The sequence below is a fragment of the Mauremys mutica genome, chromosome 9 (assembly GCF_020497125.1).
Source record: "Mauremys mutica isolate MM-2020 ecotype Southern chromosome 9, ASM2049712v1, whole genome shotgun sequence".
Taxonomy (NCBI): Eukaryota; Metazoa; Chordata; order Testudines; family Geoemydidae; genus Mauremys; species Mauremys mutica.
The window spans coordinates 45,458,447-45,476,852 of record NC_059080.1 but is presented as its reverse complement, the minus strand read 5'-3'; the positions used below and the strand labels follow the sequence as shown (position 1 = coordinate 45,476,852).

Sequence of the window (18,406 nt, the reverse complement as noted above, 5' to 3'; positions counted from 1 at the left end):
CGGGGACTCCGTGACAACATCACATTTGCTTTCAGTAAAAACTCAGTCAAACTCACAATGGCCTGGAAATGCCAGGCAGGGCCCTTCCCTTTCCTGTGGCAGCTGCCCACATCTGGCTCAGCGCTGCCACTCAGTGCCTGGGAGAGCCCATGTGGTGCAAAGCATCTGGCCTGTGTGTGAAATTCACCCCATGCAGAGGGTCAGTATGAGCCCTCAGGGCATAAGTGGGACCTGCCTAGGGATGAAATTCATGCTCTGGATCTGCCTACACTACAGCCACACAGTGATCAAGTTGACTCTGTGGGTTGGGCCGATGAGGGATCAATCACACACAGACTGTGGCTGGCTTACATACCTGGGCAGAGGAAGCCATCCCAACCGTCCAACCCCTACAGCAATTTGAATCCCAGCAGTGTGTGTCACATAAGTTGGGCCAACGCTGGAGACTGAAATGAGGGGCTCACATGACACCTGCTGCAAATGGCCGTGCTCAGGGGGAATTCTGGGAGAACGCATCCATGCTCCAGTGCATTCTGGGGGGAAAAGAACCCACCCCCCAGGAATGCCCACAAGTGGCTCCTTTAGCCAGGTTCAAGAGCCCCTGGGAATTTGTGTGTTGCTGTCAGAAGCCCCGTTCCAATTTGTGCCTGCATCGCTGCTGGCACCTGCCCACCTGCACCAAGGCATGCCATGCTGCGCCGCGTGGCAGCTGGCAGATTCTCAGGGCACCTGGGTGAGGCAGCGGCACATGATCATTTCTAGGGCACCTGGTTTCAAAGAGTGCAATCTCTCTCCCTCTGAAAGTGCCATGAGCCTGTCCCTGGGAGCTGGGCCAGGAGCATACCATGGGAGCATAGCACTTGGCCTCCAGCGCACTGACTTCCCTGCTGAGCCACAGCTTGCAGGGAGCCCGGGGTGCCCTGGCTGTAAAGAGAAGTCATTGGGCAGGACTACGGGCCAGCGCAGGGCCAACGAGGGGGGGTGGGGGTAGTCAGTACAAATTACGGGGGCCTGGTGGTCCGGAAGGGGGCCCGGGGCCCAGCTTCCCTGGCTTCGTCAGCCCTGTTTAGCCGGTCCGCCCTTGCTGGGGGGCCCGAACCCACTCTCGGCGGCCCTGGGCCAGCACCCCTGCTGCTATAAATCAAAAGCGCTCCATTGGATCACTGGGACAAGCTCCCCAGCTGCTGTCATTCAGCATTGCTCCATTGGCCTCAGTCTGTACCATGTAACCTTATGTAGAGCAAGGCATGATCCCTGCCCCCTCTCCTGGGTATAGCGTAGACATGGAGGTCATGCATCTTTATTGCTTGGCCCTTTGGAGGCAGGAAAGTGGGGGTGGAGAGCAGACTGCTACCTGGAGAGCTGCTAGGCATCAGAGAGGGACAACCAGGGCCGGATTAACCTTTTGTGGGCCCGGCCCCAAACATATTTGTGGGCCCCTATGGAGGCAATGGAGCATGGCAGGGGGTGGGGGTCAGCCATGGCAGGGATGGCCCCGCTCTGCCCAGCCCAGCCCAGTGCAAGGGCTCTATTTACAAACTGGCAGTTGACAGATGCACAGTGGCCCACCCATCGCTGTGCTGGGTGGGACCTGATCACTGTTCTCTGCATCGGCTGCAAACGCCAAGCCAACCACGGCACAAGGGACATTTCAAGTGGGACTTGCCCCTGCATTAGAGGGAGCTGCAACAGGCAAAATGCAGCATGCCTGGTGTCGTTAGCTCTGCCCCCGTGCATGCAAAACTATAGTGTTGCTTATGATGTGTGACAGAGCTGGGAACTGCCTGCAATAGCCTGGCCAAACATCACTGAAAGAAGTTTCTGTACCATTGTGGCCAGGACCTGTCTGCCATGGGGGAGAGGGTCCACAGCCCTGCAGGGATTAGGAACAGTGAGAGGGGATTAGGCACATTCATTCAGGCTGTAATGCCTCCACGGAAGTACTGGAACCTGGCCAGGATCACACCTGCTGGGTCACATGGGATTCTCCAGAGCCCGACAGCCAAAGAAAGGACTTCTGAGTAAATAGTTTGAGTTCAAACTGCCTTGGTGCCTTCATTCAGATCCAGCAACCAGACAGGCCTCTCTGGCCAGCGGGTTCCCAATCCTTAGGGAAGGGTTTCAAGGCCTGACAGTCCCAGTGGAGCTGGGGGGATGAGCTCCGGTAAGGCTCTTAGCATGTGTGGAGAGTTCTCTGGGATGCTTTGTACCTTACCAATAACTGTGCTTGTTTAGCAAGAGTGGGGTGGTAGCTTACCTGGGGCAATGCACTGTTTACTGTCTTGGAGGAGGGACATAACACAGGTGGCTTAGGCAGCCTGCCTTTGCTGGGGAATTTACTGGCTTGGCAGGGAGCTGTGCAGCCTGGAAAACCCGCACTCGGGAGGGAGAGTCGCTGCCCAAGTGGGGTTGCCAAATGTCCAGTTTTTGACCAGAAAGTCCAGTCGAAAGGGGACCTGTACACAAAAAGTCCAGTTACTACCTGTGGGGGCACCAGAATGGGGGTGCCCAGGCAGTGCCCTCCGCACAGGGCCGGCTCCAGACCCCAGACCCCAGCGTGGCAAGCACGCGCGTGGGGCGGCCCTTTCCCGGGGGGGCAGCAGGCTGGGCCGGCGGACCTGCCGCAGTCATGCCTGCGGGAGGTCCACCGGAGCCCCGGGGCGAACGGACCTGCCGCAGGCATGACTGCGGATGGGGCGCTCATCCCGCGGCTCCAGTGGACCTCCCGCAGGCATGACTGCGGACGGTTCGCTGGTCCCGCGGCTCGGCTGGACCTCCCGCAGGCATGACTGCGGCAGCTCAAGCGGAGCCGCCGGACCTGCGAACCGTCCGCAGCTGCGGGAGGTCCAGCCGAGCCACGTGACCAGCGGACCCTCCGCAGTCATGCCTGCGGGAGGTCCGCGGCTCCGGGGCGCCTCCCGCGCATGACTGCTTGGGGCGGCCAAAAAGGTAGAGCCGTCCCTGCCTCCGCAGCATATGTGACTGCATCGGGGCACTTGCAGAGAGTGGGTGCCAATCCATACCGTGGGATTGTGTTTGGATCCTGTCCTATTTTCCATGCTCCTCTCTGCTCCCCAGCTCTGCCCCTCCTTCTCCCCGCCTGCTGCAGAAACACCCCATCTTCGTGGGAAGACGCACCAGGGGCTCTGAGACACACATGACTGGCACCAAGCTGAGCTGGGGATCCCATGCGGGGCAGCCGCTTCTCCCCGGGGCAGAGGAAACCTTGCAACACCAGCTCCCACTTCTCCCTCCCTGTGCCACTTGGATGGGAGCTCAGCCTGTCCCAGGAGAGTAGGGGAGCAGCGCCCTTAAGGCTCAGGGCATGTGGCTCATTGTGACCTGGCCTCCAGCTCACACACATAGCGCAGGGAGGGAAGGGCATTTCCCCCAGCACTGCTCATCCAGACAGACTGACAACATCCCCGCCCCCCACAATTCCTGCCTACAAATGCCGTTGTCAGCCTGGCCCAGGGCGTGGTCATCAACCCGTGCCAGTCCCTTCTCAGCCAGGGCTGAATCCTACCTTCATCTCATGGGCAGGTGGCAGGTGAAGAAGGGGGAGCAAGCGAACAGGGGAGGTGGGCTGTCGTCTCCAGTTTTAAGAAATTGGAAAGTTCATAGAATCATAGACTTTAAGGTCAGAAGGGACCATTCTGGTCATCTAGTCTGACCTCCTGCACAACACGGGCCACAGAATCTCACCCACCCACTCCTGTAACAAACCCCTAACCTATGTCTGAGCTACTGAAGTCCTCAAATCATGGTTTAAAGACTTCAAGGTGCAGAGAATCCTCCAGCAAGTGACCCGTGCCCCAAGCTGCAGAGGAAGGCGAAAACCCCCCAGGGCCTCTGCCAATCTGCCCTGGAGGAAAATTCCTTCCCGACCCCAAATATGGTGATCAGTTAAACCCTGAGCATGTGGGCAAGACTCACCAGCCAGACACCCAGGAAAGAATTCTCTATAGTAACTCAGATCCCACCCCATCTAACATCCCATCACAGGCCATTGGGCATATTTACCGCTAATAGTCAAAGATCAATTAATTGCCAAAATTAGACTATCCCATCATACCATCCCCTCCATAAATTTATCAAGCTTAATCTTGAAGCCAGATGTGTCTTTTGCCCCCACTACTCCCCCTGGCAGACTGTTCCAGAACTTCACACCTCTGATGGTAAGAAACTTTCATCTAATTTCAAGTCTAAACTTCCTGATGGCCAATTTATATCCATTTGTTCTTGTGTCCACATTGGTACTGAGCTTAAATAATTCCTCTCCCTCCCTGGTATTTATCCCTCTGATATATTTATAGAGAGCAATCATATCTCCCCTCAGCCTTCTTTTGGTTAGGCTAAACAAGCCAAGTTCTTTGAGTCTCCTTTCATAAAACAGGTGTTCCATTGTTCGGATCATCCTCGTAGCCCTTCTCTGTACCTGTTCCAGTTTGAATTCATCCTTCTTAAACATGGGAGACCAGAACTGCACACGGTATTCCAGATAAGGTCTCACTAGTGCCTTGTATAACGGTACTAACACCTCCTAATCTTTGCTGGAAATACCTCACCTGATGCATCCCAAGATCGCATTAGCTTTTTTCACAGCCATATCACATTGGTGGCTCATAGTCATCCTGTCATCAACCAATACTCGGAGGTCCTTCTCCTCCTCTGTTACTTCCAACTGATGTGTCCCCAATTTATAACCAAAATTCTTGTTATTAATCCCTAAATGCATGACCTTGCACTTTTCACTATTAAACTGCATCCTATTACTATTACTCCAGTTTACAAGGTCATCCAGTTCTTCCTGTATGATATCCCAGTCCTTCTCTGTATTGGCAATACCTCCCAGCTTTGTGTCATCCGCAAACTTTATTAGCACATTCCCACTTTTTGTGCCAAGGTCAGTAATAAAAAGATTAAATAAGATTGGTCCCAAAACCAATCCCGGAGGAACTCCACTAGTAACCTCCCTCCAAGCCTGACCATTCACCTTTCAGTACGACCCGTTGTAGTCTCCCCTTTAACCAGTTCCTTATCCACCTTTCAATTTTCATATTGATCCCCATCTTTTCCAATTTAACTAATAATTCCCCATGTGGAATCGTATCAAATGCCATACTGAAATCGAGGTAAATTAGATTCACCGCGTTTCCTTTGTCTAAGAAATCTGTTACCTTCTCAAATAAGGAGATCAGGTTGGTTTGGCACGATCTACCTTTTGTAAAACCATGTTGTATTTTGTCCCAATTACCGTTGACCTCAATGTCCTTAACTACTTTCTCCTTCAAAAATTTTTCCAAGACCTTACATACTACAGATGTCAAACTAACAGGCCTGTAGTTACCCAGATCACCTTTTCCCCCTTTTTTAAAAACAGGAACTATGTTAGCAATTCTCCAGTCATACAGTACAACCCCTGAGTTTACAGATTTATTAAAAATTCTTGCTAAAGGGCTTGCAATTTCATGTGCCAGGTACTTTAATATTCTTGGATGAAGATTATCTGGGCCCCCGATTTAGTCCCATTAAGCTGTTCGAGTTTGGCTTCTACCTTGGATGTGGTAATATCTACCTCCATATCCTCATTCCCATTTGTCATCCTACCATTATCACAAGCTCCTCATTAAAGACTGAGGCAAAGTATTTGTTTAGATATTGGGCCATGCCTAGATTATCCTTAACCTCCACTCCATCCTCAGTGTTTAGCTTCTTTGTTCTTCTTTCTTTGTTTTCTTCTTATTTATATGGCTATAGAACCTTTTACTATTGGTTTTAATTCCCTTTGCAAGGTCCAACTCTACATGGCTTTTGACCTTTCTCACGTTATCCCTACATGTTCTGACCTCAATAAGGTAGCTTTCCTTGCTCATCCCTCCCTTCTTCCACTCCTTGTAGGCTTTCTGCTTTTTCTTAATCACCTCTCTGAGATGCCTGCTCATCCAGCTTGGTCTACAATTCCTGCCTATGAATTTTTTCCCCTTTCTTTGGATGCAGGCGTCTGATCGTTTCTGGAACTTTGACCTGAAGTAATTCCAGGCCTCCCCCATCTTTAAATCCACAAGTTCTTCAGTCCAATACACTTCCCTAACTAATTTCCTTAATTTTTTTAAGTTACCCCTTTCCTCACATTGGTGTACAAACATCTTAATTTTTGCTGTTTGGCTTCGCTCACATTCTTTACCTGATTAGGCCCAGACATTCTACTGCCAGTATCACCTATTAGATTGGTATCTACACTACCCTTCCTCCTTATGTCCATTCTCCTACCCCAGCTGTATCCTTTCCAGGGCAAAGATGTTTCATGCCCTAGGCGAAACTTCCACCTTGCGCCCCCCCGCCCTGAAGTGCACCCCCCCTTGCGGCAGCTCCCCACCCTCAGGCCTGAGGCACCCCCCTGCCCCAGCTCACCCCTACTCCACGCACGAGCACCCCGAGCACACCGTGGCCGCTTAACTTCTCCCACCTCCCAGGCTTGTGGCGCCTAAGCTGATTGGCGCCGCAAGCCTGGGAAGCGGGAGAAGTGAAGCGGCCACAGCATGCTCTGGGAGGAGGCGGGGTAGGGGTGAGCTGGGGCAGGGAGTTCCCCTGCGTGCTGCCCCCCCACTACTTGCTGCAGGCGGCCCTCCCCGCGCTCCCCTGCCCCAGCTCCCTCTGCCTAAATGCCGGTGGCGACTGGGGCAGCCAAAGATCCGGCCGCCGCAGTCGCTGCTGAAGAAAATGGCACCCCCCCAAATGCCAGCACCCTAGGCAACCGCCTAGGTTGCCTAAATGGTTGCACTGGCCCTGATCCTTTCTTACTTCATTTTCTTCCCTCTCAATGTTAAAATCTGGTGTGGAGATTACCTGGACATCTCCCATCTCCCCCAGATTCCTAGTTTAAAGCTCTCTTAAACAGTTGTGCCAGCCTCCATCCTAGAAGTCTATTTCCCTCCCTAGTCAGGTGAAGTCCATCCTGAGAGAACAGTCCTCTGTCCATGAATGCCTCTGTAGCAGGGTGGAACTTGCTCCTGCTGCAAAGGGGTTTAAAAAGTGGCCTGGCAGGGCTTGAGAGCAGTGGCTCTCAAGGCTGAGCTGATCAGGGAAGTGGCTGCAGCTGGGGGCCACACCCCAATCAGGCCACAGCTGGCCCCTATAAGAAGGCAGGGAAGCCAGAAGCCAGACAGTCTCTCTCTGCCTTCAGAGAGGGATGGGCCTGGCTGCTTAGCTTGAGGCTGAATATCTGAGTGCAGCAGGGCTGGGGAAGGCTGGGGAGCTCCAGCCTAGAAAGCCCCAGGCTGTGGCCTAGCAGTGGGCCAAAGGTACTGTGGGTTGCAGAGGGCAGCCCAGGGGTAGGACAAAGCAGCAGGTCCAAACCCTCCTTGCCAGGGATGAGTTGGCTGAGACTGCAGTCTGCCCCAGGATGTGGGGCTAGACAATGACTGGCAGTAGCCAAATACTGAGGCAAGGTAGGGATAGAGGGTGGGGGTTCCCTGAGACAGAAGGGGAGACCCAGAGAGAAAGGGAGTTACTGCTAGGGGGCAGCACCCCATGTAAAAGGGCACCGGGTCCAGGGAGGGACACGGGGGCCTACGAACAGGTGGATCACCAGCCTGCAGAGGGTGCTCCAGGGCTGGACTGAGCTAAATTCGCAGAGCAACCAGCAGGAGGCGCCGCAGGGGTGAGTCCCGACCCGTTTACAGCCTCCCAGTGGCCTTACATCCCAAAGCCCTCCTTATAGCGCCACTGCCTGAGCCATATATTGATTGTCATAATCTTGTCACATCTTTGTTGCCCTTCTCTAGGAACAGGCAGAATCCCACTGAAGATCACCTGAGCCTCGATTTCCTTAAGCGTCTTCCCTAGCCTGGCATAGTCTCCCTTGATATGTTCCAGTGAGAATCTAGCCATATCATTTGTTCCCACATGAAGGACAATCAGCGGATTCTTTCCCGCTCCCATTGGAATCCTCTTCAGCCTCAGGTCCACAGCCCGTATCTTAGCACCCAGCAGACAGCACACCCTTCTGTTCTCTGGATCAGCTCTGGTTACAGGCCTGCCTATTCTTTTCAGTAGGGAGTCCCCAGTCACGTAGACCTGCCTTTTCCTGGTGATGGTGTGATTCTCCGGACTATCCCCTATTCCCTCAGGCTACAAGTCCTCTCGATTCTCCCTTGCAATCCTCTGCAACCTATCCTGTATCCTCCTGGGGCAACCCTATGCCCGAGATAGGCAACTGCAGGGAAGTTGCAAGCCCGGTGTGGGTGCCCTCACAGGCCTAGCGAGGGGGAATACAGGTACAATTGCCCTGAACTGTGACATGGTCACATAGCCACCATCTCTCCAGCTTTTGCCATGGCCAGGCTGGGCTGTTTAATTCTGGGTAACTTAGAGCAGAGGAAGGAGCAGGGCTGGCTGCACCATGCAGAGGGACAAGGGGTGAGACTAGCCTCACGTACAGATCTCAGCTCCATGCAAAGCTTCCTAGGGAAGGGCTCACGGGGGCAGCACCTGGCTGGCTGGACACCCTGCAATCAGACAGCTGCCCAGAGACCACTTCCACTGCTGCCTCCAGCACAGCTCAGCCTGGGACTCGGCAAGGCCAGGCTTTGGGTAGCGGAGAGAAAAGGGCCGCTGCTCGGTTGCTATCCATGGGGTTGGTTGGAGGGCCCAGCCTCAGGCAGAGCATGCCATCTAGTGGCTGCAACATGGGCTTTAGTCACTCGCTGAAGCAGGCCTGTTGCTGTGGCTCAGCTGCTGTCTCCAAGAGCAGGTTTGACAGGAGTGGGATGCACCTCGTGCCCACTCAGTTTAGCAGCTACTTTGATGCTTTAGAACAGGTTAACTGCAATTGGGTGGCCAATACTTTTGTAACACCAACAGACCCCAGTTGGTGGCTGGCAGGATTGAACCTGGGGCCTCTGGCGCTTAGTGGATGAGCCTCTACTGCATGACCTAAAAGCCAGCTAAGGCTGTAGAGCAGTCTCAGTCTCTCTCTCTTTAAGTGGTCTCGGTGCCACTGGATGGGACAGAACACCACACCCAGATGTGTGGGTTACTTTCAGCAACCGACGTGGCTACGCTGTGCACAGCGACCCTCACAGGGCTTTGGGGGTGAGCATCTTGCATGGACTCCAGAGCAAACCCAGCCCCGCGACAAGGAAAAAGGGAGGCTTTGTACAAGCACCCTGGGATCAGAATGCAGTTGGGTTCCTTGTGCCTTGCACCTGGCCAGGCTGTGTGTCAGGACTGTGTTGTGCCACAGATGGGCATGATGCTTTGGAGGGTAAAGATTCTGTCTGGGAACTTGAGCTAACAGTTCTGTGGCCATGCGAGCCAGCTGAATACTGCTCTCACCATCCCCCCAGGGGCCAGAGCTCTATCGCTTCAGCTCTTTCATCTCTCCCAGGCAAAGGCAGAACAAGAGCCACTGGCTGGATGCTGAAGCAAGACAAATTGAGACTAGAAATAAAGGTGCAACTTCCTAGCTCTCCCCACACAGATCCAGGTCACAACTGGCTCACATAGCAGCTGCAGCAATCACTTCCATGCAGCGATTCCCCACCCCCAGCTCCTTGCACAGGCAGGTGTCAGGGGCTCTTCTTTATAATGCAAAGCCCGTTAGCTGAGGGAGTAGCAGGCCCCACTGAAGGAGACGACAGCGTAACCTGCCGGGCAGTGTGTTCCATCTCCCTCCCTGCCTAATCCCCAGCTGACAAGCCCAGTGTCCTCAAGACAGAGGTTGTCACACTCATTTCACATGAGCTGCTGGCTCCCCTGGGTCACCAGTGAGCCACCACCCTTTGGGCCGTGCTGCCCAGCTGCAGGGCTACATGTGCGGGGGAGGCTCAGAAGCATGCCCAGGCCTGAGGAGCTAACAGTAGCTCAGCACATTATGCTCCCAGGTCATTTTGAAGGCCAGGTGCATCTGGCAGCATGTCTGAGCTGCTCAGAGGTGTGAGCCAAGTGCCACAGCGCTGCCAGCAAAGGCCTTAGTTCAGCCCCAGCTGTGCTTTTACCCTTCGCGTGGCTGCCATAAGCTATGCCAGCAAGCAGACAGCTTGGCCAGGCTAAGCTAGGTTGCGCTAGGGCACCAGCGGAGCTACACCAGCAAACGGCTCCTGGTAGAGACGAGGCCTCGATCTTCCTGCTGTCACATGTCAGCAGCAGTGTGAATGATCACACGACACCCAGTGGCTCATTGTCCTTAGCACCGTTTAATGCAGTGGGTCCCTCGCCTAGTCGCCTCCCTGTGCCCCTAAGGTGGGGATACATACCTGCGGCCAGCGAGCTAGGGGACACTAACAAGCTCAGTAATCAACAGCTTAGAAAATACATGTAACATTGTAAAAAACACCGCTCAGGGACGCTGTACAGAGTCCACTGTGCCTTTAGTGTGTAGGAAGCACAATGGTACACAAAATGTACATTAGCACATCCCTGTGCTGGACCAGCAGTTGGGCTGGGCCATGCACATCAGACAAAGGGGTTAATGTTGGAGGCTTCAGGACTATAATAGCACAGCCGATGCTAGTGCCTGGCAGTCAGGATTATACACCAGGAGACCAGGCAGCACGTGGCCAGCGGGGGCTCTGTGCCGTCCGACACCCACATTTGTGATTCCCAACACTGAGAATGTTCCTTCCCTCCTGTCTCACCGCCACAGTGAGGGCTTCCTGGCCTTCCTTAGCACGTTCCTCACCCCGCCCTGCCTGCTAAAGCCTGTAGGCCGCCCATTGACCAGCAGGGGCTCTCCAGATCCACTTTCCCTTCCCACTTAGACAGCACTCCTAGGGCTGGTCTACACTGGGGGGGTGTCGATCTAAGATACGCAACTTCAGCTACATGAATAGCGTAGCTGAAGTCGAAGTATCTTAGATTGATTTACCTCGGGTCCTCACGGCACGGGAGCGATGTCCGCGGCTCCTCCCCCGTTGACTCCGCTACCGCCGCTCGCTCCGGTGGAGTTCCGGAGTCAATGGGGAGCACGTTTGGGGATCAATATATCACATCTAGATGAGACGTGACATATCGACCCCTGATAAATCGATCGCTACCCACCAATAGGGCGGGTAGTCTGGACGTACCCCTAGTCCCTGCTGGCCAGGGGCTCCCACATACAGCACAGAGCAGTAGCCATGGGAGTGAGTCCCTGTGTGTGGCTTTCTAGTGGGCAATTGAAATAAGGCTTTTAGTTAGGGGTATCTGAAGGCCTTTCCCTGACAGGCTCCAGTGCTGAATACAATTGCACATGGTGGGAGTGGAGGAGCTAGCCCAGGGGCTGTGGCCAGGGCCTGGGGTGCAGCGGGAAGGAGCAAAAGTGCCATTTGAAAGCCAATGGAGAGCCCTTTCCAAGCCCCGGGGCCTACATGTGCACTGCAGGGACTGGAGCCTGAGGCTGTCAAGCCACTGGCCAGGAACATTAGAAATTGACTAGCAGCCAAACCACTACACTCACTGTACACAGCCACCCCAGGCTGTCAGCAAGGGAACCTGTGTGCCCATTGGCTGATAATGCACCACTACTCTTCCCTACACCCATAGGGAAGCCATAGGCCAGTGGCATAGCACTTTGAGCTATACCTCCAGCTGCTCAAGTCCATGGCATGGAATTGTGTTGTGGGGCATAGCACCCCATGGCCTGGCTTTTTACAGGGCCTTCAGGGAAGGGCAGGAGACCACTAGCCTCGGACAAGAGCCTGTCTCATATACACCACATGGGGAAAGGACAGGCTGCAGGGGGATGAGGTGAAACTAGGCCCTGTCACTCAGCATGACGAGGATTTAACCAGAAGGCCTGGCTGGGGCTTATGTGATTTAACATCATGCAATAAACCAGTGGTCTCCAAAGTTGGGTGCACACACCCCAGGGGGTGTGCAAGAGGATCCTTCAGGGTGCACGGCCGGAGGAGCGCCGCTTCGACAGTTTGGGCAGCTTTTTTTTTTGCTTGGGGCCGCAAAAATGGTAGAGCTGGCCCTGCGGCACAGCAAGGGGTGCGCGATCAAAAAATTTTGGAGACCACTGCAATACACAATCACGTTTGCTAGATTGTACACGTGGGTGTGTGTTGGGCTCTGGGCATATAAATGATTCATTTTCAGGCTCCAAAAGCTTTGGGTGGATTTAACCTTCCCTGTAGTGTTAGAAACTCAAATCACGGCAGCCTTGGATAAGTGCATGAAAATCAGGAAGTGAAATGGACAGTGTGTGATCTTGACCAGGCTAGTTCCACTGTCTGAGATGAGTGAAGTGCGATGGGTCCAACAGCCTAGAGGGTGAAAAGTACAGCAGAGCTTTTAAATCTGTGTAGTGTTAAGGAGGCTTCGTCATTGCATGTAAGGGGTGTCAGAGATAATTGTTAAGTGGTGCCATGGCCCAATTCCATTTCTGAACACCCTGGGGGAGGAGACTCTTTAAATGGGGCTGTAACATCACATCTGCTAACTGCTCAAAAAGGATTCCAGGAATTTGATTCACATCAGAAATCCAGAGCCCAGCATGGAAACAATGGGATTTCCAGTTCAATATTCCTGTATTATTTTAGGAGTCTTTTCTCATCCCATGGCTCTAATCACCTCCTGGAGGCAACAGGATACCCTGCACTAAAACGCTGAGCTCCCTTTGCTGCATTTTCACATAACATTGTAATTACTCAATCTGAATTATTTGCAAATCAGTTGTTTATTTTTCTAAAGCAGCTATTTCCTCTTTGGCTACAGCCAGTTTTATTCAGGTTCCAAGGCTTGATTGGAAAAGATGCACGTGCAAATTCAGCAAAAAGCTTATATCGAATTTCTTTTCAAGGGTTTAGTACTGGATGCAAGAGAGACTATTGCAGGGTTGGCTCTTACTGCCATGAGCACATTGGAAACATCCTGCCCTTGCTACAGTCTCTTCCTGGGTGGAGAATGTCAAAAGTTTAGCGTAGTTGCAGTTAGTGTTAAGGAGCATTAGAAGAGTTTAGTGTTTTAGCTATTCCCCCCCGAATTGCTAGCTCAAAAACTTCCCCTTAGAAAGAGTGTGACCCAGATGAGTCATAAGCAAATGACCCATCCCTTTTTAAGTGCTATTTTTGTATCGACAAGGGGTTAGGTTATTTTCAATGTATGTCTTTGTTTTTATGCCTGTCCCTGGCCCACTCCTGGCTCAGGGGTGAGGTATCTCACTGGGTGCATGATCACATGAGGAATGGCACGTGACAGGGTGTCTGGCTACAGCTAGCTGCCCACTGCATGCCCTACAGCTGAGTGGGAAGGGAAAGGCACTAGTCTGGTCCTGCTCTGACGTGGGGCCTGATCCCCCTTGGCCATAGAGCACCCATAACCCCTAGTGCAATGAGGGCTCAGCACCTCTCCGGTAGTACCGAGCCCTGATCTGTGTGGTCCCATTGGGCACACAACATGCATCGGCCTATCCCAACCTCCCTGGAAGGCACCATGCCAGGAAGAGGCTGGGAATGCATCGGGCAGGGAGGTGGGGCACTGGAAATAGGGGTTCCCTCACACTCTCGGATCAGAATATAGGCAGGACCAAGCTGTCTCCCAGTTTAGCTCCATGTCCTCCGACCAGCAGCTGCCCAAAGCTGTGGCCAGACCCTTGCACTTTTCTCTGACCCATGGTGAATGAAGAGCTGTGCCCCCTGCATGGGCTCTGCCTAGCACAGCTCCTGCCCATGGCAACAAGTGCTGTCATGCTCCTGTCTCCAGAGAGCTCCTCCTGTACCCCACCCAGCTCCAACCCCACACTAGCATTTGCAGCAGGGCTGGCATCCCTGGTGTTCTGGGAACATCCCCACTCCCCAGCTGCAGAGCTACAGCAGGGATCTACCCCAGGGGCTACTAGTGGGAGAGGCAGCCCACTGGTCAGGTTCCTACTCAGCTCCTAGGGGAGGGACAGTCCCTCTGACCTGTCAGAAAGAGAGTGTTCCCAAGGGCTCTGCCCGGCCTGCCAGGAGCCAGCTGGGAGGTAGCACCAGCCTCCTCTCTGTAGTAATAGCCTAGGCTGGCTAGCGTCACAGATAGCAGGGCAGGGGCTCTGAGCCCAGACGTGGGCCATGCCCAGCACAGCACTGAGAGAGTTAAGCAGCTAATGGGTTTAGACTATTGTTCCAAACACAATGGAGAGGAAGAGGATGTTGGGGGCTGAGAATTTGTGGCAGGTCCCCAGCAAATTCCTTTGGTTACTTTAGAAGCCATGTGTGTTAGAAGAAGTGATTAACACTTTACGACCAGAAGTGCTGGAGTGGGGGGGCTGGGAGGAACAGACCAGCTCAAGTCCTTAATGCCAGGAAATCCCAGCCTGAACCTGCTTCTACAGAACTATAGGGTGCCACCGTGTCTCTATAGCTATAGTCCAGGTGCAGTTCTCAGGGAGGTAAATCCCAGAACAATGGCACAGGGTTTGCACCCGGGACAGACTGGGATCTGGCTGCTTGGGCCACACTAGATGCCCAGACACAGAGAGGTTCCTCGGTTAGTGCTTTCTCCTGCTGTCTCTCATCCCTGAGCTACTTGCTCATGTGATATGATGTGTTTATAAGGTATGCTGGACGGCCAGAGCAGCTTCTATGGAGACTGGCAACCAGCAAGACAAGGGGGTATCCAACTGGGACGCCTGTAGGATCTGCAGCAGCACATTGCATCAGCAATCACACACTGAGAGGGGGGCATGCTCCAGAACCCATTTCACTAGGGCACGGAACTCCACTCCACGATCCCCCTGCAATTGGACAAGGGGAGCAGATGCCACCTGGATAGGCATGGTGGTGACATAGGGTCCAGAGCTTGGGGGGGGGAGGGGGTGGCAAAGCAGTGCCACACCTGCACCAACCTGCACTGTGCAAGAGCACTGGGAGGCTTCTGCCATGGAGACAGGAGCAGGGCAGGTGCAGATGGGACAAGTGGCGAGGGTGGCAAAGGAGAGTCAGTGCCCTAGTGTGAGCAGGTGTGACAGCAGGGCCTGGACCCTCCTATCACGCACCAAAGCCACTGGCCACAGGCGCCTAAAGCTGCCCCATGGACAAACAGATGAGTCTCCAGACCCCACATGCCCCAGGGCAAGGTGGATGCTGGGACCTAAAAGCCAGGGCAGGTGGCCATTTGGCACCAGGTGTCTGAGCTTATCAGAGACAGGACAGTCTGGGGGATGGGGTTTCTGCACAGAGCTCCCAGCTCCTTGCCAAGATGCCCAGGTGGCATTACCCCATCGTACAGCAGGCATGAGGGAGACACAGACAGGGAAGTGCATATAGTCACACACAATCAGTGGGTGAGACGGGAAGAGAACCCAAGAGTCCTGGGCTTCCATTCCCATGCCCCAGCCACTGCCCCACATGGCAACAGCTGGGGATGAGCCGCAACTGCAGTAGAATCTGGATGTGAGCCCAAAACCAGGTGACCCTGGCCTGGGTTTTTGGATCCTCCTAGAATGGACTCAGAACAAACTATAGGCAAGGGGCCTGCACAGGGGGGCAGTGCCCCTCAGCTGTACCTCAGGGGAGGGGCCCGCACTGGGGGTGGGGGGCAGTGCCTCCCCAGCTAAACCCTGGGCGAGGGGCCTGCACTGGGGGTGGGGGGCAGTGCCTCCCCAGCTAAACCCTGGGCGAGGGGCCTGCACTGGGGGTGGGGGGGGGGGGAAGTGCCCACTCCTGGTGTGGAGCTGGTGAAGGAGCTGGCCTTGGCTGCAGGAGGACCCTGGATGCTGACCTTGGCTGCAGGAGGGGGAGGTTTCAGTTAATATCTTGAACCTGGCAGGAAGTGAGAGATGTTCAGAGCCCCCCGTCCCCCTCATACCCAAAACAGCGAGGGCTGAGGAAGAGCCAGACAGCTTGGCAGCCAGCCAGAGGGCCAGGGGCTCATCCCATTCCCTGTCCCTTGGGGGCTGTTGGTTCCAGGCCCTGCTTTGGGTGGAACGTACAGTCCTAGCGCCTTGGCCCAAAGCCAGGGCTGGGCAGAAAGTTGGTGTTGGGGACAGGCTCTCCCTGGGGCTAAGGTCCCTGGCTCCTCCCCCACCACATGTGCTCCTCCCCCTTCCCGCATGCCCCTCTCCCTTCCCACAAGGCTCCTCCATAGGAAAAAAGCAACTTAAAAATACAAAAATAAATAACATTCGCAGGGATCTCACACACACACACACACGGATAAGGCACTGGTGTGAGATCCTCTTTGGTCATGCTACCTGGGGTCATGGCAGTGGGGCAGCAATGCCCTCTGCCCTACCCTGGCACCGCACAAGGGAGAGGGAGATCTTTGGGCAGGCAGCAGCGGGGGCCAGCTGTGGGGCTCTCCCGGCTGGCTGTAGAACCTGCTGCAAACCTTGGCAAGGGCTGGGGAAGCGAAAGCAACATCCCCTTTGGCATGCTGAAGAGTCCAGTTTCCTCTGGCTTCCAGTTCAGCTCCAGAAATCCCGGCCCACTCTCTAGCAGAGCCCCTCCCACCCGGAGCGCTGTTTGCTTGGCTTTGGTGGCCCGGCCCACAGCAGGTCGGTGCTAGAGGAGATAGCTAGTGCAGCCTCCCCCTCTTTGGGGCTTCAGGCTGTGGCACCCTGGGAAGGGCTGAACCCCCCTTTTGTGCCAGTGCCCTGCTGGATCTTGCCAGCTGGAAGGCACGTGATGGGCTCCCACTGAATCAGTGCATCAGTGGGGAGGGAGGAGAACGACACGCACTGGCACCATTCGCTTGGGTCACCAGCTGGGAGGCCGTGGGGGGTGGCGGGACGCTCCCACACACCCCTCTCTGCTCCAGGGTCCTCCAGCAGCAGCCCGTGAGAAGGCCGTGGCTGTCAGCTCTAGGCCACACCACTGTGGAGGAGACTGTGGCCACATAGCCACCAGGAGGGTAGCGCTGGCGCTAATAATCTCTGGGCCCAAGCAGGAGGCTCTCCCTGAGACACCTGAGCTGCTCCTCCCCCAGCTTGATCTTCTCCTCCAGCTCCCGCTGCTCAATGATGAGGGCTGACTTCATCTTGACAAAGTGCTGGTAGTCCTGGAGCTGCTCGGCTGGCAGGGAGTGTGATATGGTGCCGAACACGGCCCTCTCTCGCCGGTCCACATGCTCCTTCAGATCCTTGGCATCCTCCAACTGCTCTGTCAGCTGACGCTTCTTCTCCAGCAGCGCCAGCTGTGGGAGGCAGAGCGAGGAGCAGTGAATGCACATGGCAGACCCACCACGGACTTGGGGGGTGAGACCCCCCGCCCCCATCAGAGCAGTGCCCAGGTGAGACATCCCCCAACATACAGAACAGGGAATAGCCTGGGTGAGACACCCTTCCCCACACACAGACACAACAGGGCAGTGCCCGAGTGAGAGACACCCTTTCCTCCCCCCCCCCCCCCCCAATACAACAGGGCAGTGCCCAGGCCACATAATTAATTTAAAAATATCGGACGAAACTGGATGTGGGGGGAGACAGCACAGAAAGCTGGGGAAGCTTCCCCTCCACACACTTCAGTGTCTGTTTCAACCCACAGTCCCCAACTACCCCAGCCCTGAATTTCCACCCCCCACCAGCTCTGCCGATACCCCCACTCCTGAGCCACAGCCCCTCCTAAACAGAGACAGAGCACCTGGTTGACCTGTGCTTTGCTAATGCAGCATTGGGGTCAAAGCACTGCTAAATCTTGACCCGTAGCCCTGGTGTTCCAGCCACACTCTAACCTGGGTAACCACAATCTGCTCCAGAAATTCATCCTGCAGGTCAGCTGAACAGAGGATTCTGCCCCACTTCTGCCTATAGAACGTTGCTGTGCATTATTAAATGCCCTACTCCAGAGGTGCCTGCATGTCAGCTAAGAGGGTGGAGGAGGACAGATTCCTGGGGATCCTGTAGGATCAGACCTTTGTTGCTACTTGTGACCCACTGTCCTGGTGCCCAGGCTAAGGGGGTGATGTGGACGAGCTGGCACGTGCATACCAATACAGAGGATTGTGCCTCTCCCCAGAGCATCCCCCCACATACCTTCTCATCCTCGGTGGCCACATGGTCCAGGCTGTTGAGGGCATTCTCCACCCGGGCCAGCCGCCCCGACAGTGACAGCAGCAGATTCACCACCTTGTCCAGGTCTCCGATGAAGAGGCGGAACTTGTCAAATTCATTGGGTTTGCAGACGCCCTTCACCTGGCACTCCACCTCCTCCCCCAGTGCTGCATTGGCGTTGATGTCCTCCTGGAGGCCCCGCTGCGCCTCCTGCAGCACCGCCAGCTTCCTGCTGATGCTCTCGATGAGCTGCGCCTGCAGAGGGAGAGAAAGGTGGGGCAGGGGGCGAGAGAGGGGATTAAAACCCAGGGGTCATGTCAGGTGCCATGTTCATGAGAGGTGGAGCAGGGGAACCTGGGAGTCAGGACTCCTGGGTTCTATCCCTGGCTCTAGGAGGGATGTAGGGGCTGGTGGTTAGAGCCGGGGAGCCCGAGAGTCAGGACTCCTGGG

The 18,406-nt window shown here is 54.8% G+C and overlaps 1 protein-coding gene across 5 annotated transcripts in view; it reads right to left on the bottom strand.

Moving 5' to 3' along the window:
- Positions 1 to 12,645: 12,645 nt before the first annotated feature.
- SHROOM4 (shroom family member 4) overlaps positions 12,646 to 18,406 on the bottom strand; it is a 64,451-nt gene continuing 58,690 nt past the window's right edge. For all 5 annotated transcript variants that reach the window (XM_045031512.1, XM_045031514.1, XM_045031511.1 and 2 more), the window contains 2 exons: positions 17,939 to 18,211; positions 12,646 to 17,100 (listed from right to left, as the gene is read on the bottom strand). In XM_045031512.1, coding sequence (XP_044887447.1) covers positions 16,831 to 17,100; positions 17,939 to 18,211 — 543 coding nt within the window. In that variant the 3' untranslated portion in view covers positions 12,646 to 16,830. The remainder of the gene's footprint in view (positions 17,101 to 17,938; positions 18,212 to 18,406) is intronic.